Consider the following 23,529-nt stretch of genomic DNA (forward strand, 5'->3'; position numbering starts at 1 on the left):
CTTCTGGATCGGGTGAACGACCGAAGTTGTAGGATCCGCGGCTGGCAGAAAATCGTACATATCCGCAACGAGCGCGGTCCGGAATTTGTAATTAGTGCTGGCATGATTGAAGTTAGGGTTCAGGGGCACGCCAGTGCTGCCCAGTGGTTTCGTTGGTCGTTTGATACAGCATGATGTATAACAGTGTTTCAATATGATGCTTTTTGGACTGCTTACATTACTTTGGATACTTGGGCATACTCTTCGTCCCTCTGCTGTGCTTCTCACGCTCACCTTTAAGATTCAGTTCATATGCAATGACCAGCTTCGATTCTAAAGAAACGACTACTCTTCTCCTCGACGATCCCGACCTGTTACTAGCTATAAGATAGTTTAGCTCGGCATACTCCTCGGCATACTCATACCCTGAGCCATCACCTACCACCACGTCTACTACCCATCCGTAGAACTACAAGGTAGCCTTCACGACACGACAGCATCTCCAACGTGTTGTCGCTAACTTGTAGGTTGGTGTATTCCTTTCGATTCGCTAGATACAGTGCAAGTTACTAAGGTATTATCAGCGGCCACCAGGTAACAGGGCGTCTACAGTAGTCATTGTGGGCAGCTGTCATAGCCCGGAGAAGACCGTACCACATGCTATGTACTAGTAGTTGCAGTAGTCAAACAACACGACTCTCATGAATGCTCTGTCCGACGCTTCTATACTTGGTCGATTGACGCTATTATGAGACTTGCATTGGACGCCGTCCAATTGTATAGCAACCACGAGATCGTTCTGTAAGTTCGATAAACAAACAACACCTCCGTCTAGCTGCCGGGTACATGGCAGAGGGCTCTTTACTGGCGCATGCCTAAAGAGGAAGCTAAGAACGAACACGGATATTGCCGCCTCAACTGTAAGCACTACAATGTCATGAACCTGCACCAACTTTATCACGAAATGCAGAAAGGAGCGGGAATTATCATCGATACTTGCATTGGATTTGCTCTACGGACGTACTGTAGACGTTATCAGATGTAGAGACAATGCACAGCTTATGAAGCCCTTTGTTGTGTGTGTTGAGGGGGAGTTGTCCGTCAGACTCGGGAATAAATTCAGTCGTGGCTTCTATACCAGTAGTACCTTGGCGATTTCTCCGCCTAGAATGTCGACGTGGCCGCATCTACGCACAAGTACTCACGACTGGCGTACTCCCCAGGTATGAGATGAAAGTCTCATGTACGTCTCGCAGACTCGCAGACCGGCCATAATATATCGACAATTGTTTCTCTGATGGTGACCCTTCACGGGCTACTGGCGTGCCCCTGGAACTGAGGCAGCTGTCAAGCTTGAATTTGCGCATGGAAAGGAGTCTGGAAATGAAGTTTATTCGTGTCAAAAATTCATGCCACCAATGATCATACAGGAAGCAAGGGCGCACCATGAAAGATGCAACAAATTCATCCATTACTGGTAGCGAGCGCTGGCTCGCAAGTTCGTTCCCTGAATATACGGAGAGCAGCTAGTCTCCCTGTGCTAATGATCCTTCTCAAGCCGATCCTATAACCGGACCCTCATTATCGAAGAAGACTTCATCCAACAAACTCAACATGACCTGCATCCCAGCCCACTGCTCCTCAGCAGCACCCCTGATCTGCTGAGGTGGAAGAACAAAGCCGTAGTCACCCGTGTCACGAAGTTCAATAGTATAGCTCCAATCCGAGTTGCCCACACCATAGATGTAGTCCACGCTGCTTCCAGTCGTAGCATAAAGCGTGCTGCAGCTAGGTCCAAAAGTGAATGTAGTGCCATTCGCACCCTCCCGGATGGCGTCACCAGTCAAAGCGGCGAGCTTGATGTGGCGGCCGAGTGATTCGTCATAGACGGTACAGTTATAGCCCCATGGGGAGAGGATGTATTGGCCATAGGAGTGCCAGTCGATGTAAAGTTTGATGCCTTGTGTGTCGCGGAGGTGGTCGACGAATGCTACGAGACCTTGGTTTTCGGGACTGTGGTAGAACATCAGCATGATTCTAGAACAGCACGTTGTCCACGTGGACATAGTCAGATCCGTGAACTCACCTATCACTTGGTGTCTCTCCTTTGTACGTCTGCGAGCACGGGTTTGGGCTGGCACCCTCCGGGTTAGCATCCCACATGTACGGCCACTGCCTGTTCACATCCCTGCCTACGAGAACTGTTAGCTAATCGGTGTTCAGATTGCCCTCATTGGACGTTGTCGATATAGACTTACCAAAGCAGGTCTGATTTTCTGCATCGGGTGGTGGTGGCATGCGGTTCTTCCTCCACAGTCTCTCGTTGGTCTGTGTGTATACAAAGCCATCCGGGTTGACGAAGGGGAAGATGTAGAAATCATAGTTGTCCACGAAGGATGTGGTGACATTATCACTTGCATAGCCAGTAACGAGCTGCATAGAGAGATATTCGATCACCTAGGTGAGATAGTCAGCTTGTGGCAAATTCCATAAGGTCGATGAGGCCGGCCTACCATAGCTGTAATCCATTCTCTAGCGTGGACTGTGCCATGCCAGAGTACTGCTGGTTTCCCGGGACCCTCCGCTCCCCACAAATGTATGCCGAAGATGTCTCGTCCTTCGTATGATGTGCCGGAAGACACCATCTCTGAGTTGTCCGGGAATTTCGAATGCAGATCATCAAAGTATGCCATGTGATCCTCGTATGGGTGGTAGGTGTCGAACCATGACATGTCGTCTACTTGTCGTTTCCAGATCGAGGACTTACTGGTCTCTGCCCTGATGGATGCTCCGAGATTCTCGTGCATGCAGTGAGAATCGAGTCCTAGACTCTCGAAAGTGGACAGCTCGTCCGGTGAGATGGCAATGTCGAGGTGTGTTGGCTCTTGGCTCCATTCGTCATATGCTAGAGAGCTGAGCTTGTGTCGGATAATGTCAAGCTGTCCTTGCGTCTTCACTCGAAAAACCTTGTAGCCATCGTAACTCACATAGCCAGGCTTGGGGACTGCTATGCTCGATGCAAGCGCTACCAAGAGCGAGTTGATGAGGAAGGACCTCATTCTGGCAAGAGTACTGGATGCGGCTCAATCACATAAACAGCAATACCGACAGAGAGGGTGAAGGCAACCGAGACATGTAACGCTGACTGGGTGATATGAGCTATATGTACCAATGCTAAAGTAATGATGTGAAAGCTTCGCGAAACGAAGCTACACAAAAGAGGGAGGTAGTATCATGATAGCTTGGCTTATCGCATCGTTACCGCGTCGAATGCTGTACCACATGCGAGCATATCTGCGGTGTGAGACGAGTAGGACAGGCCACAACCCATGACTCTGGCCTCCAAGCGTCGTAAATCGTGCTGTCGATTGATGCTGGAAAGGATTCGAGCACACCTGGTGTTCGCTACAAGCGCTATGACAAGAGAGCGTGATGTCAGGCACCATCTCTCCTTCCTCTTTGATGATGGTAAATGCATGGCATTTCTTGTCTAGCAAAGCTACGTCGAAACGATTGGTGCGAGGAGAGGAGAGTAACCAAGTCTTGGAAGCTCCTAGCATCGTGCAGCTTGGCATGCTGCGGAGGTTCCCTTACGTGCTTGGCAGTCGTAGATTCCCGCAAGAGCAGCATGCTTAACAGGCACGCACGTAGGCTGGTAGGGTAACGAACAGTCACTAGGTTCTCTCCTAGCGGACAATCAACGTTGCTGATGTATCGAATAACCTTTCTTGCGAGTACGGGCGTGCCCCAGAGCGCTGACTTTCATTATACTAGGGTTTGATTCACTTTTTCATAACGCGCCCCATCTAGGTCTTATTACGGCTCGAAATATCATATCTAACAAGGTACTGGGGTGCTCCCGAGACCAACTTCAGAATGGATCCGGCCAGCTTAGTTCTCCGTCGGAGGTTCTGTAATAGCGGCACTGTGAAAACTACGAACTACCTTTGCACCGAGGAGATGAAGAAGATGTAAAATTTCATTGTCTAGAATTGCCACGAAGGTGGTCACCGCGAGGCAGACAGAGCCAGCATATAGCCCGATCGCTGTTGTTCCCCAGGTCCAGCAATGCATGAACGCCTATGCGCCTGTGTCTTATGTATACACATAGGTTCGATTGGACGCCGTCCAACCTTTGCGTTTCTTTCATTCCTGTCACGCCTTTTTCTTGGGTTCACCTCAAGCAAAAACATCCTCCCGATCCGCCCATGTCTCTTCCAACTCGTTGAAGCTAGCGAAATGCACAGGTCTATGAACTCCTTCGTAAAATCTCTTAGGTTGATCAACCTTGACATAGACGCCGCCCTTCTCGACTCTGCCCGAAAAGCTGGCACCCATGAATGAGTAGTTCCAAACATCATTTTCTGGTACCAGGAAGTATCCTCGAACCTTGTCGCTCAGCAACAGCTGACTCTTCTCGCCAAAGGATGTGCTGAATCCGGATGGGTTATCAGATTGCGTGTCTCTGTTCTGGGCACCCCACTCGTAGCCAGCAGGGGTCAAATTCCACGAGCTAAGGGATACAGAGCCAGCCGTAAAACCAACTGTGAGAGTAATCGTCTTCTTGTCCCATGTTGGATGTGCTTGCATCAATTTCGCGTGCTGTGTCACATCTTGAGCTGTCATGTATGGCGTCTCGTTGCCACTAGCGGTGTGAATGATACCGAGAGGCTCCATCTCCTTGAGGTACTCGTGCTGCGGCAGCTGATGAGGCAGCTGGACGTCTCGAGTTGATCCGACCTGTGGTACGATGACTATCGTGTGAATTTCCTTCACGACGCTGTTGTCAGGTGGTGAGGAGCCGTACAGATAGCCGGCAATCTGAACTCGTAGGTCAGCTATGGTGATGAATTTCTTGAGGACATTCTTGGGCAGAATGTAGGTGTAGCTATCCTCTGATTCGTGCACGTCGTCTGACGAGATATAGATATTGTTGGCTCTTGCTCTCAGGTTAGTCGTAGCGATGGCACGAGTTCTCCATTCGGTCTTCGACGCGAATGCCTGCTGCTCGTACTGCGAAGTAGTCGTGACGACCATTTCCTCACCTCGAACGTTCTGAGTCTTGGTGGTAACAGCAGTAAGTTGTTGTTGTTCTTGCTGCTGCTTCTCGATCTCTGCTGCTTGCTGTCTTTGTAGCGACGGAGCTGAGATCTCCATACCGAGGATGATGTCCCGGACTTCACTGGAGGTCAATGACTGTGTGTTGACGTTATTCTTCTTTCCATAGTCGTTGAGTATCAGATCTCGCAATTGGACTTCAACCTTGATCCAGTCCTCATCTGACAGCGATGGCCAGATGTGATGCGGTTGTGTGATAACACTCTTGTCAGGTCGAAGCAGAAGCTTGGTCTTGTCGGTATTGACATGCAGGGCTCTCAAGATCAACACCAATCTACTGAATGCTGTGTATGACGAAATGCTCTTCAGCCAGTCGTCGTACAGGTTGAACAACACCATCTGAGGCTCCTTGGCTTGCAAAATCATGTCAGCAAGCTTCTCGACCTTCATTGCGGCCTGGAAGGGCAATTGTAGCTCAGAGGCACGAATTGAGATGTTCGGGAAGTCGAGCAAGTGCACCTCGAGGGGATCAAGCAGACCCTTCCTTGTCACGATCAGCTGTTTCGGCTGCTCTTCAACAGGCAAGGAGCGAATTAGTGCTGCGACTTCCTCAGCTGTCTTCCACTTGGCGAGCTGGCCTAGACGCTTCTGCCCAGCCCAGACGCTAGTGTGAATGATCTTGAGGAAGAGCTGGCCTGTACGAGGATTGAAAATGAAGATAGCACCGTTGATTGGCTTTGTCGTTAAGTTGCCTTCGAAGGTCTTGTGAATGGTGACTCGGTAGACGTTCGTATCGTCAATAAAGAATTGTGTCTGGTTACTGAACAGCTCAGAGTAGTTCTGCGAATTCAAGAACTCTTGGTTGCTTTCGGAAGCATACAGCTGGAGACCTTTCCTGATACGTTCTCGCAGAACGTACAGAGCAGGATTGGCTTTCATAATCTTGGCCATCGCTTGCTGAACAAGAGCTTTCAGACCAGGGAAATACTGGCCGTATGCGGAATAAAGGTTGTATGCCAAGTCAATACCAACCATCAAACCGGTAGCTGAGGGATAGATACTCATGCTGTCAGTGGTGTAGTCGAGGTACTTCGCTCGGACGTATCGTTCGATGTCGTGTGAATCATAGTCGCCGTACCTCAACTGAACATCTACGTAGAACTTGTTCGTCGTCGTAGCCTCGATCTGATCCTTGGTATCGAAAAGTAATGACGGTCGCGTAACGTTCCACTTATGACTTGCAAATAGCAGAATATCAGCACAAGAGCTGTTCATCTTGTAGGACTTTCTCGGGTGAATTGTCTCCTTCTGTACGGTCTCAATGCCGAGTTGCTCGAGTTCTTGGTCGAAGACTTGACACAGATCCATGACTACCGACTCGTGAATCTTCTGCCACAGATGAGCACGGAAGATCTGGATCAAAGAGATCTTCAGAGTGGGGATCTTGCCGTGCAGGAAAATACCTGTCAAGTCGAGCTGCACCTGGAAACCAACGTACACATTTGCGCGGTTAATCGTTGGCGACCACCAGAGTGTGAATCGACGGTTCGGAATTTGATTCAAACCAGACCTCTGAGCGTTAGTAAGCTTCTTGAATTTCATCGATTCTTCGAATCCGCTTGCGCGCTCCCAGAAGAGACCTTCCCAGGATGGGAAAGCCGTTGCTTTGAATAAGGTGTGCTCCAGGATAGTTTCCACACCACCCAGAGCTTGGATGACATCGGTTCTGTACGCGTTCAAGTTCCACAGCTTACCATCGTGTCTCTGGCTCGTCCACCAGAACGGATTGCTCTTCATAAGCTGGTATTGCTTGAATTCTGTTCTGGCTCGGAAACCTTTGTCGAAGCTCAATGTACTTCTGTCTTTCTGGAAAAGGGTGTTAATTCGAGGTAGACCGCGGTCCCAACTGTCCTCGAGGTCCTCCAGGGTTAGTCTTCGGTTTTGCTGGTTGGCCTCAAGTCGCTTCTGCGAGTACTCGGTCCAAACACGCTGCGAATCGATGAACTCGGCTTCCCATGGTATGATGTATCTGAAGATATTGGGTATTAGAGTCTCCTCATCGTGGGTCATACCGGCACGATAATGTGTGACTCCAGTATCGGTCTGCTTGAACCACCTCTTGTCGCTTGTCGGGATCAAGATGTGCGAGCCAGAAATCATGCCCAGACCACCTAATTCCTTCGGCGTGTAGAAAACAGCGGGGGGAAATCTGCTGGGCATTTTGGAGTTCAGACCAATCTTCACTCGAGTCTGGATCTTGGTCTCGCACTTGACGATCGTATCAAGCAGATTGACCGTCGACACAGCAGCTTCTCGGTAATAAGTGAACAGCGCAATGAGCGTGGTGTTCCATTTATTAGCAATCTTCGTGAAAGTGGTGCTTCCAGACGACATCAAAATCTGTCTGATTCGGTTGTTGAATTTCGCAACGTCCTCCTCGGTGACCTGCAGGAAAGCATAGGCGGTCCGCTCCTTCGTCTCATTGTTGGCGAGCGCCCAAACACTGTCCTTGACAGGGAACTCCTCGGTCAAGTTGCGTATCTTGGGTAAGATTCTGACTTCGAAGCCGCACATCGAGTAGAGCAAGTTCGGGTTGTCTCGGGAGTAGACGCTAGCGAAAGTGTCATCCCACTCAATCGTCGTAATCGACCGTGGCAGTCTGTTCTTGAGATCCCAGAACACAGCGCGGCCAAGGTGAACATCATGTCGCATCAATCTCATTCTCAAATCTCGCGGCCAGCATTTCTTGTTCTTGTAGCCGATCACATTTTCGAAGTTCGGATCAGGCTGTTCTGTCAGGAAGCGCTGGATGAGATCTTTCGACTCGTCTTGCGAGAATCTGAAGAAGACCCAGATCTTGTCAACATATCTTGTGTAAAGTCGAATGGGATGTCTTGTCTCTGTTTCCCGGTCCTTGAACTGTAAGAAGTCGTTGGGGCTTGACGGCGGACCTGCCAGTTCGCTGGCTCTCTGCAGACCAAGCAAGAGCAAATCGATGACCAGACCATAGTACTGGAACACAAAGCCGGAAAACTGTAGCCCACGAATCATGCCATAGCTGTTGACATGGTTCATGTCCTTGTAATTGAGCTGGACGTTGTTCTTTGAAGTGATGTAATCAGCCAAGTTGTGGTCCATAATCAGTCGCAGCAGTCGATTGAGCAAGGTCAGATCTATCTTCTCGTAGACCTTTGAGAGTTGGGTCTCCATCATGACGTTGCATTCGCCGTTCTCAGTCTGCCAGACGTTGGTCAGGTTGTTGATACCTTGAGCCCACTTGTAGACCAGCAGAGGAGGTACTTCCGAGTCGGATGGCTTGATCCAGGATGGAAAGAGGTTTCGCGTGTCAGCCTGGTACCATAGATACTGGTCGAGGTAGGCGTCCGTGATCTTCTCGATTGGCTCGATATCATACACAGGGTTGATCTGGGTGTAGTTGTCGTTCATGTCGATACCAACCTCCTTGAAGGCTCTTTGCGTGAGGAGGAAGCGCTTGATTCGTGCCAGAGTTGTACCAGGCGAGTCATATGCTTGCTCGATCAAGGCCAGCTCCTCCCGTTGAGACTGGTTGAGACGACCCTTGACTGAGTATGCCTCCCTCAATCTCTCTAGAGCAAGAATCAAGATCTTGGTATCGTGCTTGTACGAAACACTTGGGAACGGAATTGGAGAAAACTTTCGTGACTCGAGCCAGTGCACCGTGGTTGTGTAGATGGCAACAGCCTCCTCGGAAGACACGTAAGGGCCATCCTTCATGTAGTTGTGCTGTCGCTCCTGTTCAGACTTCAACCACAATCTGGTCAGTCGGCCCAAGTTCTTCTTCGCAACAGTTTTGTCAACAGTGGCGCCTCTCCTTATTCGTTCACGATTGTAATGTGCAACAGAGATCCACCAATCTGCTTTCGACTTGACGTATCGGAGAATGATGTTCTCAATTGGAGCAGGAAGACCAGGCACTTTCCAAGGAATGTTGCTCTTCCAGCATCGCCACGCCTCTGACAAATGCTGTAAAATCGTGTTGACTTTGTTTTGCTTGATACCTTCCGGCATCATGTCGAGTAGATCAGCCATGACAGACGCTCGCAGCTCAAGGTCGAAGTGAGACTCGACTCGCTGTTTCGTCACTGTCTTAGCAACGCCCTTGCTGTGTCGGCCTTCGAATTGTCGAGATAGCAAGTTTCCGAGCCATCTCTCTAGCAATGGAATGATACCTCGAAGGAAGAAGAGCCAAACTCGCCAAGCTGGCGCCCAGAAACCACAGCCAGGGCCCTTGCCGACCGGACCAGAGTTGAAACGATAGTAGATCAAGTGCTTGAGATCTTTGCAAGATCGAATCTGGTGCATGAGCTTGTACTTGTATCTGTACATGCCAGTCAGCTGACCAACGTGATTGAAAGCGTACAGTATGCCATCTGCAAGCTGGAATGCATCGATGTTGCCGAGTCGGTATTGCACTTGGGCATCAACGATCAGCTTCGTCAACCGCAGAATTTCTCGCATGAGATGGAAAGCATTTCCGAATCTCGACTTCTTCCGCTCTTTGGTGGTAAGCGTCTTCACTGGCTTCAGGTTGAAGTTGTAATCGAGATGCAGATATGTGAGATTCTTTCTGTGGATAAGAAGATTGAGCATGTTGAAGCCTTGTCGGCAGACCTGAAGACCGGCTTCAACCCAGTCAATGCTCGTCTGCTGGAAGAACTTTGTTGACTTCAGTGTCTTCAGCAGATCCTGCTTGTTCTGAGCCTTTGGCTTCTTCTTGTGCAGCTCATTCAGCACGTAGCCCTTCAGCAACTTCTGGTATGAAACTCGGACCTTGACAGGCTGTCCAGAAGGGCAGTGCTCGAGATACCACTGCTTGACAAGCGGCACATCCTGAGCACGAACCATCTTGCCAGACCGCTTGTTGAACGGATATGGTGCCCACCACAGTGAGATCGCAGAAGAGGTCTCGCTTGTGTACAGCTCTTCGTCCGCAAGCCAAGGCTCAGCACCCATGAGCATTTCAAAGTCCTCATCTTCGTTGTTGCCTGCGCCAAAAACCTCGTCTTCATGACTGACTGTAATATTCTTCGGTGCGACAGATCGGCTCGAAATCGGGTTGATGACAGGATCAAAATAGAAGGCAGGTAAATGCGGATCTTCTGATTTGACGTAAACAGTCTGTGGATGCGAGTACCAGCTGAGCTTGACGCTTCTGGGTAATGAATTGTACAAGTATGGGAAGGCTACTCTGTACTCTGTGCGTATGGGCGCTCTGAAGATGATTCTGTCGATCGCATTGAATTCGCCAAAATCCTCATCGTTGGGATCGATGTCTTTGTACAGCGGCTCGAATCTTGGACCACCAGGAATAGCCACGTTCAGCGCCTTCGCAGTGAAGAAAGACTCCCGATCAAACATGTGGAAATAGTTCTTGTCAACCACATCGCTCAGCAGCTGATGTGACAACCGATACAGCGTGGCCATCTGGGGCAAGGACATATTCCAAGTTCTGTAACTCGGGCCGTTGACGTGACTTGTATCCAGCAACGGTCTATGGTCATAGAACCACTCATGAACCGCTGAATCCTCCTCTTCATCTAGTTCAAGCTGTATCGGCTCACTCGGTTCCACATCCTCGATATTCTCGCTCCAACTCAATGGCGGCTCCTCATCGTCAAATGGTGGAAACCGCATGCGCTTGAAGTGTCGTCTGTCGCTCTTCTCCCGTCTCATGGCAACCCACATAGCGGCCCACTGCGCATGGAATACCGGTTCGATGACTCGTGGCGACTCGTTCACGAGCGTCAGACAACCATTGACATGATACAGCACTTTGACCTCTCGCGCAGCCTCCCATGGCATAGGCATGTTTTCAAGCAACTTCAGCACAGCGTGAGGCATATACTTGAGCGCACCGAGATAACTTCTCTTGTCGCTGCTGTACTTCTTCTGACTGACATCGCCAATATCTTTGACGATCTTCCGCAGATGTTCAGGCGGCATATCTGCTTTCTGTGTCTCGACGAAACCACCTTTCCGCTTTTCGCCGAAGCGGTTCTTCTGGGTGCGCAGCCATTCTTTCTTTCGCTGATCGAACTTGGCTTTCTGAGGATCATGTGCTGGTCGGTAGCCGGGTGGCGGCGGTGGTGCGGGTGCGCTGGACATGCCTGGAGGTGGTGGAGGGCCAGAGCCCCATCCTGGCGGTGGTGGGGGTGGAATTGAGCTCATGATGGCTCGAGGTGAGCTGAGTGTTATGACTGCTGAGGTACAGGATGAATTTGACTGTCTTGTAGACTTGTATAGGTTCACCTTACCATTTGATGCGCAACTGCTGCTTTCGCTCTCGAGCGAGCTCCAGCAATTCCTTTCCTTGCGCCAAACGTGACTTTATACCAGTCAGCAACGCGAGATGCGCGACGTTGAGGACTGCGACGGATGAAGCAGAGTTGTTCAGAAGATCTCTGCAGGCAGATACAGCAACGAATTCAACTTTTTGCATCTGCGAGTCACTAGCGCGATTCCTCTCCCCGCTGAAGCTGCCTTGAAGCCTCAATTCTCGGGCTTGCAGGTATCATTTTGTGATTGGCTCCCATCTAGCCTTGGCAACGAAGACCGCACTTTCCTGCGCTAAAAAGTTCCAGTATCGCATCACGAACGACAGCGACCATTACTTTTGACCTCTTACCACCCAGTGTCCCTCGTCAATACCGTCAAGATGGTCAACCAACGCCTCCAGTACCGACGACGAAACCCGTATGTCCCCCACAATCCACAAAACGAGCATCGAAGCACAATGCGACTACGAAAAAGTTCCTTTGGGAGGGCGCTATGGCTAACACAATGGACTGAACAGATACAACACCCGATCAAACAAGGTCCGGATCATCAAGACTCCAGGTGGTGAACTCAGATACCTGCACACCAAGAAGAGAGGAACGGCCCCGAAATGCGGTGACTGCGGCACAAAACTCCCAGGTGTACGTCTATTCTATTCTATAGCCGCCAGAGGACTGTCTACTCGACAAGAGATATGTAAGGAGGACGAGTGCTGACCAGAAACACCCATATAGATCCCAGCCCTTCGACCAAGACAATACGCAACCACATCCAAGACCCAAAAGTCAGTATCCCGAGCATACGGTGGCTCAAGATGCGCCAACTGCGTCCGAGACCGAATTGTCCGTGCTTTCCTTATTGAGGAGCAAAAGATTGTCAAGAAGGTTCTGAAGGAGACGCAGGAGAAGAAGACTGGCAAGAAATAAGCGGACGTTACTTCTCTCGATTGTGTTCTAGTCTGGCATCTGAAGGAATGATGGGAAAGAGCAACGAAGCATTTTTGTGGCATGGTCGTCTTCTTGCGATATCGGCGTGGTAGCCGGCAGCTGAGGGCTGAAGTTGAAGCTGAGGCCGAGTGAGCACGGAATGTGCTGCCTCAGTGGGAGAGTGTATATCCGTGCCTGGCCAAAGTTGTTGTGGTCGCACAACCGGCAAAATCAGAAAGTACTTCAGCCCATTTGATCACTATGAGGCGTGGATGATACAATGATACCATTGAACGAATTCCTACCGTGAGCATACCTATTATGAAGTGGTTCGTTGTTGTGAAACAGATCCAGGCTGAAGAACGATGTACTGAAAACCGAGCTAACACAATAGACAGACCATGCACTCAACGCCTCTCAGTCATGCCTATGACGACCGACGCCCGCACCAGCACTGGCCGTCCGAGTCTCCATTCTGTGGCAGCTATGATCATGCGCAGTATCACGTCCCATATGTGAGATTTTGACAGCGGACACCTGGGATCGTACGACAATGATTTACATCACCCTTCCGAAACTGTACCAACGGTCCTTGACCCCACCCACAAGCTACACCTGGTCCTCACTTTCTCGTTATCTGCGCTCTTGAGAAGCGCAGGTCGTATAGCATGCCTCCCACAAGTGTCCTGCCCATACCATCATTGCGAATCGGGCTCATCAATGCCTCATACTTCCGTCCGAACTCCTATCTCGTGATCACCACTCTGTGCTGCGCCGCGCATGTATACTCCGAGTCGTGCTCGACCCAGCCGCCCCTGTCTGACTGTTTACTGTGCGCCTTCAGATTGCAAGACCTTCAGTGTGCAGTACCCACTTCCTCTGCGTGAGGCAGAGCTCCAACCACTCAGCGCACGCACATCATTGGACCAAACCCACTCCCTCAAGAACCAAGCCTCGTATCGGTCTTGCATCGTCGTCCAAAAAAGCTTCGTCCCACATCCCACTTCCCATACATCACCCTGTCCCACCATGCCCGAAGCAGTAAAATCCTGCTTCTCAGAAGCCCTATCGACGGTGCACGGTCTTTTGAGCAGCAGGCTATGTACGAGCTACGTATCACGGCCCTCTCGAGTTCATCTCGCAAGGAGGCGGGAGGCTCGTTTCGTTGGCGTGTGTGTACCCCGTTACGGTGCGGCGCGAAGGGTCCGTGTAGCGAAGCCAACCCGTCCCAACATGCTAGATTTTGACAGCGGACACCACCGTGTGTACGACGATCGGGGCATTTTGCGAATGTTGGGAGGTTGGAGCTTGTGATGTTGTATTGCTGGTAGCGGTCATGAACATATGGCAGAAGAGCGCTGCTCACCGAGGTAGATCGTCGTGCTAGCTGCCAGCTGGACACCAATGCACTTATTAGACACCACCCACCCACCCATCACTAACCCAACGCGCAAGCTTAACTGCGACGCAGACACAACCAGTCCTCGACATCTCAGCGTCGTCATCCCACGTCTCACAAACCACCCACCTACCTGCAACTCCAGTCGATGATGGAGACGCACAAGTAAGTATAGACGAGGCATCCGCTGTCAAAACTGTCATATCTGCCTGTTGCCATGACAGCCGTCAGTTCTGCGTGCTGCCGTTGAAGCTCAGGGACGAGCGGGGCACCTCATGCACGTTGAGGCCACTTTTGAACTGCAAGGCCGTTGAGTGGCTCCAAGGCGGCCTGGCGGGTGGTCTTGTGTTACCTTTGATTTGAGACTGAGATGAGGTTGTTGGGCTTGTGTTAGGGGTTTCTGGTTATGTTGATGTTGTAGGTATCGATACTTATGATGATGCTGAAAAGGCTTTTACCCCTATGGCTAGAGTGGTGCGATTAGATAGTGTGATGAGTGTCAGGACTATCCGGTGTGAAGCATGATCATAGCTTGAAAGATGTACAACAGCATCAATGAATGCGGGCCTGCATATGCTGTACCGGCAACAGCCTTGCTCTCATCGTAGATGTGGTTGGGAGGTCCCAGATCCGATCAGGCGCTGCGACATCGGACAAGGAGGTGGGCAACGCTGTCCTTACTTTCTGTACATCGGGATTGATAATGTCCGGCTTATGCTTCCCTTGTAGATGACGTCTGCAAGGCTCCCTCACGAGCCTACGTGTACTGCTCGAATTTCAGGCCGCTTCTCCAGCGCGGAACGTCTCATGATCCTTCCGCTAGCCTTCCTCATCTCGAGCGATGGACTTTCAGCTGTCTTCACCAGACCCCGATCCAAGTCGCGGCATGATATTCGTCCGTGACGTGCAATGCTGGCAGACTCGCAGGGGATTGTGCGATATTCGCTGTTGGAGACTCCTGCTAAGTCACAGTCACGGCGCCGTTGTCTGATCAGTCACAAGTCCTGGATTGATTACTAGGGTCCACCCTCTTACTGCAGGTGTTCTCCACGTGCGCTATTAACGTCAGTTAGGGCAATGCGAGGTTGGTTTGGCTATACGCCAAACTGCTTCTAGGCTTCTAGAAGAGTACAGGACTCTGGACCCTTCCGCCGCGACGATCTTATAGTCCCGAATCTGACAGGCTGCCGGACTCTTGGCATGTTTGACCGTGAGCATGTCCTGGTTTGAAACGAAACGACCTTGAAAACCCGCTGGGAGAATCCTTGGAGTTGTTTTCGTTTATCTGGCTCTGATGTTGTGCGTTACCAGCGCGACATTCGCGAGTTTACCAACACAGAGGCGGCCATAGACTGTGACAAGGATGAAACTATGATGAAGCTTGCGCATGGATGCAGCTGTGACAGTTAGCTGGGTGGCGTGACAGAAAACGTTGATCTGCGACCCGTCAGTGCAGTGACAGGGAAGGCTGGTCGAAGAACAACCTCGTATGTTCCCAATTCGGAACGATTTACGAGTGGATATGAATAAGGTCGATGCATCTCGGTACCCATCGTCAATTCCAGATTCAGTGCCGGTCAACGTGTTCTTCTGGCGAGAAGCGAAACGCAATCTTGCTCGGATGGCAAAGGTGCTGTATTAGCGAGGCAGAAGCAACAACTCGGCGAGAGATCCGGAGAACATGTCGCGAACGGCCATAGGATATTTTACTGCTTTGAAGGAGTCCATCGTGCTTGAAGGCTTCGGAAATAAGTATCAGGCTAGCGTGTTGAGTTCACGATGTGCTGTGCTGGTGCTGCGAACGTCCTCTCGTGTTCGACCACCGGCGTGAGCGGATGTTGAGATTGCCCTGGTTGTCCTTTGCGAGTCGTGGCTTGTCACCCATTACGTACCGATCAGGAGACGAATGCCGCTCGCATCTGCAGTCGTAGGCGAGCGAATGATAACAGCTCGCCAGCAGAAATGGGTTTCTGATATCAATTGATCAGACCGAAGCCAACGCCATACGAGGTTGTCATCTGCGGGTCATGCTTAGCTCGCACAGAGGACTGAACACAAAGCTTTTAGCATAGCAAGTCATCATTAATGAATTCCTCACGGCCTTCTGCTTAAGCTGTGTTCGTAACTGTAGAATGTTCACCGACGTTGTCTTTAGGTTGCATTGGCAGGCATGTACTGTTTTGCACGGTCTCGGTGACACTTCTTCATGTCCCGGACCGCTCCGCAAGGGTTCTTGACGTCTACCAAGGATTCTTGACGGGGCTATCCCGGGTTGTTTTTCTTGGTTATCAGGAGCACATAACTCAAAGCATCGCTGGGAGAGAACAATCACAATTTGACTACTTATTGCTGACGTGTCCGACGACTGCATTGTACAACGCCTGCCGCGCACTAGGAAGTGAGTAGTCAATCCTCAAGGATGAGCCGTATCGCCTCGGAAGTGTACCGGCACGTCTGACCCTGTGAAGCTAGTGCTGTCAAAATACAAGAACGACAGCTGCGCGTGCTACCTGTCAGTCAAAGTCTGCAGAACGAAAGGAGCGAGTACCATGACCAGACACAAAGTCAGCGCCAAGCCAATGATGGCGGCATAAAACGGGTGGAGTAAGAAGTAAATAAGGAAACCGGTGGTAGTGAACCTTGCTGAAGCCCACAAGAAGTCGTATTGTCGCTTTGCTAACATTGCCCACGACCGAGCACACCAACAGCAGATTGTACACAATGCTTTTGTGATGAATCAGGTTCGTCCATGAAAGCAATACTATCGCCGAACGCAGAACAAGAGATCCAATCTCCATCACTCCGATGCAATGCAAAGCGACTATGTGCTGTACAGCCTCGCCAAAATACATACAATACAGGGGTTCACCGTTCCTCCTGACCAAGCGCCATCGCTTAGTAGTTCCGCAGATTAGAGACGAGCAGCATCTTCGAATACATCGTCTGAAGCTGATTGGGAAAGCATTTGACGTAGGTGCTCCTCCTCATATGGTAAGGTCTCTGTCTCTTGTTTCTGCTCAATTTCCTGATCAAACTCGTAATATGAGCGGTGGGGCAAGCTGTAGGTTGTGCTAAGGAAATGATCCTCAGCGGGTGTTGATGGACTGTAGCTGTAATTGGACCATTGGTCCTGAGCAATAGACAGTGGACTTCTGCTGTGGCCGAAAGAGGTCGGGGTTTCGCTCTCTGGTGGAACGGTTCTTGCTCGTCGATGACCTTCTTCTTGACGTTTCAAACGTGCAGCACGCCGTGCAGCTCGACCGCCTTTTGCCCCTGATCGCTGACGTTGTATTGCGGGTATTCTGTTGCCAACACCCTTCTTGGAGGTTCCAGTCTTGCGATACCGTGTTGTTGATTGCACTCCGTGCTTGATGGCGTGCTCGGTCAGCACCCACACGCTGTTCGCCTTTCGCGCGCCTCGACTCGAAGCCGGGTCATTTTTGTCATTCTCGAAGGCCTGCTTGTGGTTAGTGACTGGTTTCAGAAGCCGCGAATGCACATACCTGGTTCATGGAGAGGTTGTGCCGTATGCTGTTTTGCCAACCGTTTGTGCCCGACTCTCGTGGCTTTCGAGTGTTTTGGACGAACCACTCATAGATATCGCGAAGCAGCATTCTGTGACCTGGTGCTTCCATAAGAGCGTCGTAAATAAGCTGGGCATATGGTTTGTCATAAATGCTTTCGTCTTCATCCTCGAAGCCATCGCTCATGCTTGTAGTGCTTTCTTCTACTTCTGGTAATTGGAATGTCGGCATATTGTGTTGCCAGGTAGAGCCTGGATAATACTGATCGTTCCAGGAGCTGAAAGACAAAGGAGGCGAAGAGGTTGCTGTAGATATCATCTCGGGGGAGCAAGTCGAGGCGGGAATGGCAAAGTTCGAGTTGAAGTCGTAGGGCTGCGTGACAGGCGAGTGGTCGTCATGCCGAAGCATCATCTGAGGTTCCATGGTACCGCAGAATGGCTTAGGCTGTATGCTTGACCTGCTTCTAGGCAGGTAAAGAACGTTTGAGTTGAAATTGGTGAAGTCATACTGTGGATGATATGCGAATTGATGGTAGCTCGGTGGGTTGGCCGCCCCACTATAGCTGAGTGAAGTGTAATTCGGTCCGTGAGTGAAAGACTGGCTGAAGGGGTTGCCTGGGAGTAAAGGCAGAGAGTGTTGGTCGTGATTGCTGAGATGACTATAGGCGAGCATGTTGTGCTCGTTTGAGATAGACGTCCGAGGTACGAAGTACGTTTGGTGGCCCTCGTCTTCGACGCAATCACCACCACCAAAAGAGCTGGTACGTTCTTGTGCCATTGAAGGCTGGCGAGGATATTTGCTATGCTGTTGACCAGATGCCTCTAGAGCTTGCTGTCGGCAGAATGCTGCAATTCTTTTTCACTTTAGGACTCGCTGTCAAAGCGGGCGCCTTGCATAAGAGACAACAATGAGGAAGGAGAAAGGAATTGGGATTTGTCTTTGGTAAACCCGTGCATGGAGATGTATCTAGAGCAGAGGCAAATGCTTCAATGACATTATTTGACAGCAATCGTAGCTCAAGCTAAGGTTGCTGGACTTCTTCTGGGCTTTCATGCAAACAGGCAACTGGCTGTAGCCACGCACAAACAAAGAAGTTCAGAGAGATGAAGATATCAACTTCTGCCGTACTCAAGGCTCCAGATTTTGCCTGATTGAGCGGTAGTGCTGAAGAAGGACCTGTGTGACTGGTTGCTCTAAGATGAAGCTCCTTCCGCGACGAATGGAAATATTCCATGATGCAAAGCCTTGCTCTGTGGCACAAAACGCATGTTGAAGTACCGCACGGCACTCTGCATGCTTCTGCATACTTGGTCGAGCTTGAAATCCTGGTAACCTGCAGGCTGCAGACGTCTGACCCACTATCAACCCGGACGGAGATTTTCATGCTCCAGAACATTTCATGCAGGACTTTCAGCCTCTCAGAACCAGATCAAGCCTAAATCGACATGCCGGCCTTTTTCGATAATGTAGCTGTAGTACATCAGATTATCAGTAAGGATCTAGCTTCTGAACCTGAATGTTACACGGCTACCAGGCCGATGTCGGAATCGAGCATCCGGCATGCGTGTTAGCATAGATGTCCACGAAGTCAACGTTGCTAAAGGATAAGAGCATTTGGCACGATCGAATTGATTAGAAAGTTCGGGGAAGCTTCCGAACTCACCTATTGGACTTTTGCTCAGAACGCTTTGCATGTCTTGGAAACAAAGACAATCGGGTTCCGGAAGAACATGCCGCCGGAACCTTCACTTCCGGTAGTAGACCTTCTTGAAGCTGAAATGCAGAGTCAGAATGCCCTTTTCAAAAGTACTCTTGAAGCCACGATCGTGCTTTGCTGAATAGTCCCAATCGCGATCAACGATCCGGAACGCAATGTCTTCGTATGGAGGGCCTGAGATGAACCGAATGATGCAGGTATCTTCCTCACCTGCAGGGGCAACAGTCTCGCCCTTCTTTCGACCTCCTTCCCTTGTTATCTTGTATGTCGGAGCTCTGGTCGGGTCGATGAGATCTGGATAAAATATGTGAAATTTGTATCCTTGCACCACTTTCGGCGGTGGGTTGTCGTGGTCGTAATGAGTTTGGTTGTATTTGTTCCACTCGTAGCCCATTTGCACTCGATTGAAGTATCGTGGCTTGCGCGGTCGGTACTTGCCCTTCCAAAGATCGGCACTCTTGGTTTCGACGTGCTCCTCGCCGGCAAACACTTCTTCGTCTTCCTCAACGCCCTTCGCAGCCTCACGGTCGAACATAGAGGAAGCTGTTTTATCGCCGTCAGCAGATCTACCAAGTGACAATGCAACACCTGCCTGTGCAGTCGATGTCTTGGTGAAGGTGTGTATATAACCAGGCTTGACGACCTTGCGCCTCTCATGTGCAATGTCTTGAAGGAACTTATGCTCGTCCGTGATCACCAATGATTTGTCCTTGGCATCAAGATTTAGCAATGCATCTGGGTCAATTGTCTTAGAGTATCCAGTTGACGGTGCAGGCTCTTTTGATAGGTCGCGTTGGGCTTGGTCGGCTGCTTCTGCATTATCTTTCCGTAACTTGGCCAATTTGCTGTCAAGAACACCCGCGTACAGTTTTTTGAGTTTCGCTTTGGCCTTGTACACAAGCAGACTAGCGAGCAATTGCTGCCAGTAATCAGTGTCGATGGGTTCATCAGAATCAATTTTCCTATTGACTTGTTTCTCTAGCTTCTCGAGCTCCTCGTAGGACTTTGGCCGTAGGAGATTATCTATATCAGCTGATACGGAACGAACGGCTCTGTCGTGGACACCTTTCTGCCGGTCTTTGCAGATAATGCACATGGTCGCCCAGTAGTCCCTAGTGGCGGCTTTGCGCTCAAGGTCGAGGAAGTCGTCAATTCCTTTGCGAAGCTCCGTAAGTTGAGATGGCAAAAGTCCTTCAATGACGTTGCCTGGGTCGATGTACTCAAGTTCTTCTTCTTGCCCATCGTCGTTGATCAGATCTTCAATCGGATCAATGAGCCGCAGGTTTACCGTCAGCAGGTCTATAGGACGGGCGCGACCTTCTTTAACACGTATTCCCGCAGCCTTCCTCTTCTGCCGCAGAACGAACTGGCCTTCTTGCGCTAGGAACTCCCGATGTCGTTCTGCTTCCTGTATCTGATTGATGCGTGCCTGGTCGCTGTGTGCCCAGCTCTTCGTTCCATTTGGTCGCCCACCACGGTGGCTGGCATCATGCTGAGGTCGCTCGCTTCTAGAGCGTGACGGTGATGACTCTCGAGCGTCGCGCTTTCTCTTCTCGCCGCGCGTATGTTCCATCGTGACCTTATCAGAAAGGGATCACTGTAGTCGCCGTAGATAAATCACGTAGTTCTTGCTTAGCTCGGGCAGTATCACGGTTGGCACATACGGAGTAATTGAGTCGAAGTAGTGAGTGGTAGTGGCTGCGACCACAAACGGCACTGCAGACTGTCACGTGCTGTCTGAGTGCCTGAGAAGCTACATCTTATTGCCTGATCAGGCAGCCAGGTTGTAGGCCTTGTTTACCTGTTCCTCCTTCACTCCTCGAGAGAACATGCAAATGAATGCACATATGACACAATGCTGTGTGGTGCTGGAGTCGCTGCAGCCTCGCAAAGTGACCGTCAAATTGACATACTGAAGGGTGCAACACTGACCGATGATGGTCGATTTCTTGCTGTTGGAATCTCCTCAATAGGCCTCTCACCTCTACTTTCACCGTAGCGATGATCGTGAATACAGGCTGGCAGGAGTTGACCACAAACAGAAAGAAGCAATGTCCGAAGCTATATTACAGCTATGCCGCTGATGAAAAGGGCATAAAGCTTAGGTTTACAGACCTCATCGCGCTATGGGCAGCCGAAGCCTCGTCAGACGCTGTCCGCGAACACGCCAAGTTCACAAAAACCAGCATTGACCCAGACTCCAAATCCCAGCTTCGAGTCCTGCTCCAGAAGTTGGGCCAAAGCCTTGCTGAGGGCACCAATGTCCTGAAGAAAGATGAAGGATCCGATTCGGAAGCTGTCTTGCTGGAGACTACCCTCACCTTGCCACGACCTCTGGAGCCTCTGAAATGGCAATTTCATCTTGAATCGCAAGGTTCTGGCCAGATGGCAGAGCATATTCTGCGACCATGTCTGTTCGAGGCGTCAGAATCTGCGAAGAAAATCGACACGTTAATTGGTACCATTGAGACCAAGGACCACATTATCTCGAGACTGCTCGAAAAGATCGAAGGCTCATCGATGGACCTGAGCCTGATCTTCCCTGGAATTACTGGTGCCAGGGCACGGAAGGGGCAAGTAACGATCAAGGATGCGCAGAAGCACGTTCCAGGTCTGAGAGAGTTCAACAAAGCTGAGTGGAAAGAGTTCTTCAATTCTGATAGCAACTACGCAAGCTTCGAGATAGCAGGGCTCTTCAGGCTTGCAGTAGAGTCGTGTCCAAAGCATACACCTCAGCAGCATGAGAAGTGGCTAGAGAAGCTTCCTAAAGCTACGGCCACTACTAGTCAAGTAGCTCAGTCAGCTTTGTATCGTTCGTCAAGTCCAGTACGACCTGATACTGACAGCGACAATGAGTTCGAGACTCAGAAGAAGCGTAACGGTGCTGCGAAGCAGCGGGGCAGTTACGATAGCTCAGATACTGAATCTGATGAAGAGAGGCCATTGGAGCGACGAACACCACGAAAGCCCGACAAGCAAGCGCAGTCACCTCTCGGCTCTAGTCCTCCTCCACTGCCTCCACCACCGAGTGAACACATACGCAGCCATTCCAGCTCTTCAACGGATACAGAAGCTTCGTCGGTCCGGGCCCCAAGCAGCAAGCCTAAAGGTCGTATCGGTCACCTTGGCTTAAAGTCCAAACCCGTTCCGGCACGCTCAGCTCGCAAAACGCAACCACCTTCATCCTCACCGCCCCCCTCGAGACCCGTAACAACAGCACCAGTCGAATCCTCATCACCGCCACCAGAACCACCAACAACAAACACCAACACAAAGCGACCCAAATCGTCATCCTCAGCCGCAACAGCCTCAGCCCCCTCCACACCCCGGAAACTAGGCCGTCTAGGAGGCTCGCGCAAAGCAACAGAATCTGCAACGCCAGAGAAAAAGGCAGCAGATGAGCAGCAGCAAAACAGCACCCAGAATACACCCAGCCGACGCCTCGGAAGACTTGGCAGAGGCGCCTCCCAGCCCGCCTCGCAAGCCCAGCACACTATGCACAACCCAGACGCTAAGGCAGACGACGAGATGCCCGACGTGGCAGCTCACGACACATCGCACGCCTCAAGCCCGATAGCCTCCCCCTCACGCAACAAGTCCCAGACGAAACACAATCTTGGTCGGCTAAAGCACTCTTCTTCTCCGGTGCCGCAGACTGAGGCTGGCGATGCATCTGCGACGTCTCGTTCCCAGTCACAGCATCAGTCCATAAACGACAAGCAGGAGGAAGCAGAACCAGAACCAGAAGAAGAACTGACGAAAGAGGAGAAGGCGAATAGGCGGAGGGAGGAACTGAAGAGGAAGATTGGGCATACGAGTGCCGCTACTGCCTCGAATACAGGTCTTGGAAACGGTTTGAGGAAGAAAAGGAAGTTTTGATCATACCGCGTTGTTGTCATTGAGCGAAGGCGTCACATATTTACAGTGGAGGCTCGGGAGGGCATCAATATCATTAACTCCACTTCGTCTCGACTTGCAGATATCGTACTTTCTGGCAGTGTCTTGCAGAAGACCGATGTTGCCGGAGTAGGTATCGAAGACGACATGTTAGCAGCAGTGACATACCCTCGAGACCCAAACTTCGACCATACCAGCACTCTGAGCATCCGTGCTGCTTCAAGATCGCATTCGACGAGACTCTTGGGGTGCCCCCGGTATCAATCTTGAATACTAAACAACCAGCTTGAGTTCTTCCTCGGGCCCGTTCAAGGTAACTACTGTATACCACATCATGGCTACAACTTATTCGCATTCTCGTCCAAGCCGTTCAACTTCGCGACCCATCCATCTCTGTACTGCCGTATGGCACTTCTATCTGCTTTCGGTCTAATTGAGCAGCTTGCTTTCTGGGCACGTGTCACAGTCGCCGTGGTTGTCCTTCCCAATAGTGAAAGTGTGAGCTTCAAGTCCAAGTCTTAGTGCACTTGCACCAGCGTTCCCGCAAGCTCAAGACCTGATAATGGGTTAAACGAAGAAGCTTCTCAAACTGCTAGGCTGTGAGTCTTCCTTGTAGGGTGTCGCGGATGAGCTGGTGATACTATCACGGTGGTTGTGTTAACGACTCATGAGCATGCTCGATGTGAACCTGTGCATAGGTGATGTACTCTA

General features: G+C 50.7%; 6 protein-coding genes across 6 annotated transcripts; 2 read left to right on the forward strand and 4 right to left on the reverse strand.

Moving 5' to 3' along the window:
- Positions 1 to 1,532: 1,532 nt before the first annotated feature.
- On the reverse strand, positions 1,533 to 3,038 carry PMZ80_002851 (uncharacterized protein; the record flags this gene model as incomplete). Its single annotated transcript, XM_064871283.1, has 4 exons — positions 1,533 to 1,992; positions 2,066 to 2,171; positions 2,238 to 2,436; positions 2,493 to 3,038. 4 exons carry the CDS (start codon positions 3,036 to 3,038, stop codon positions 1,533 to 1,535), a joined length of 1,311 nt encoding a protein of 436 aa, XP_064733736.1.
- A 1,120-nt stretch (positions 3,039 to 4,158) lies between these two features.
- PRP8 (pre-mRNA-splicing factor 8) lies at positions 4,159 to 11,247 on the reverse strand (the record flags this gene model as incomplete). The annotated part of the gene is made up of 1 exon (XM_064871284.1): positions 4,159 to 11,247. One exon carries the CDS (start codon positions 11,245 to 11,247, stop codon positions 4,159 to 4,161), a length of 7,089 nt encoding a protein of 2,362 aa, XP_064733737.1.
- Positions 11,248 to 11,734: 487 nt separating this feature from the next.
- On the forward strand, positions 11,735 to 12,281 carry RPL34B (60S ribosomal protein L34B; the record flags this gene model as incomplete). Its single annotated transcript, XM_064871285.1, has 3 exons — positions 11,735 to 11,772; positions 11,873 to 11,996; positions 12,090 to 12,281. The coding sequence occupies 3 exons, from the start codon at positions 11,735 to 11,737 to the stop codon at positions 12,279 to 12,281; spliced, it is 354 nt and encodes a 117-aa protein (XP_064733738.1).
- Positions 12,282 to 16,591: 4,310 nt separating this feature from the next.
- On the reverse strand, positions 16,592 to 17,981 carry PMZ80_002854 (uncharacterized protein; the record flags this gene model as incomplete). Its single annotated transcript, XM_064871286.1, has 2 exons — positions 16,592 to 17,137; positions 17,184 to 17,981. 2 exons carry the CDS (start codon positions 17,979 to 17,981, stop codon positions 16,592 to 16,594), a joined length of 1,344 nt encoding a protein of 447 aa, XP_064733739.1.
- Positions 17,982 to 18,949: 968 nt separating this feature from the next.
- On the reverse strand, positions 18,950 to 20,494 carry PMZ80_002855 (uncharacterized protein; the record flags this gene model as incomplete). Its single annotated transcript, XM_064871287.1, has 1 exon — positions 18,950 to 20,494. One exon carries the CDS (start codon positions 20,492 to 20,494, stop codon positions 18,950 to 18,952), a length of 1,545 nt encoding a protein of 514 aa, XP_064733740.1.
- A 428-nt stretch (positions 20,495 to 20,922) lies between these two features.
- Positions 20,923 to 22,800, forward strand: PMZ80_002856 (uncharacterized protein; the record flags this gene model as incomplete). Its single annotated transcript, XM_064871288.1, has 1 exon — positions 20,923 to 22,800. One exon carries the CDS (start codon positions 20,923 to 20,925, stop codon positions 22,798 to 22,800), a length of 1,878 nt encoding a protein of 625 aa, XP_064733741.1.
- Between the last annotated feature and the right edge of the window lie 729 nt (positions 22,801 to 23,529).

Source organism: Knufia obscura (genome assembly GCF_036327395.1).
Source record: "Knufia obscura strain CCFEE 5817 isolate CBS 148926 chromosome Unknown scaffold_2, whole genome shotgun sequence".
Taxonomy (NCBI): Eukaryota; Fungi; Ascomycota; class Eurotiomycetes; order Chaetothyriales; family Trichomeriaceae; genus Knufia; species Knufia obscura.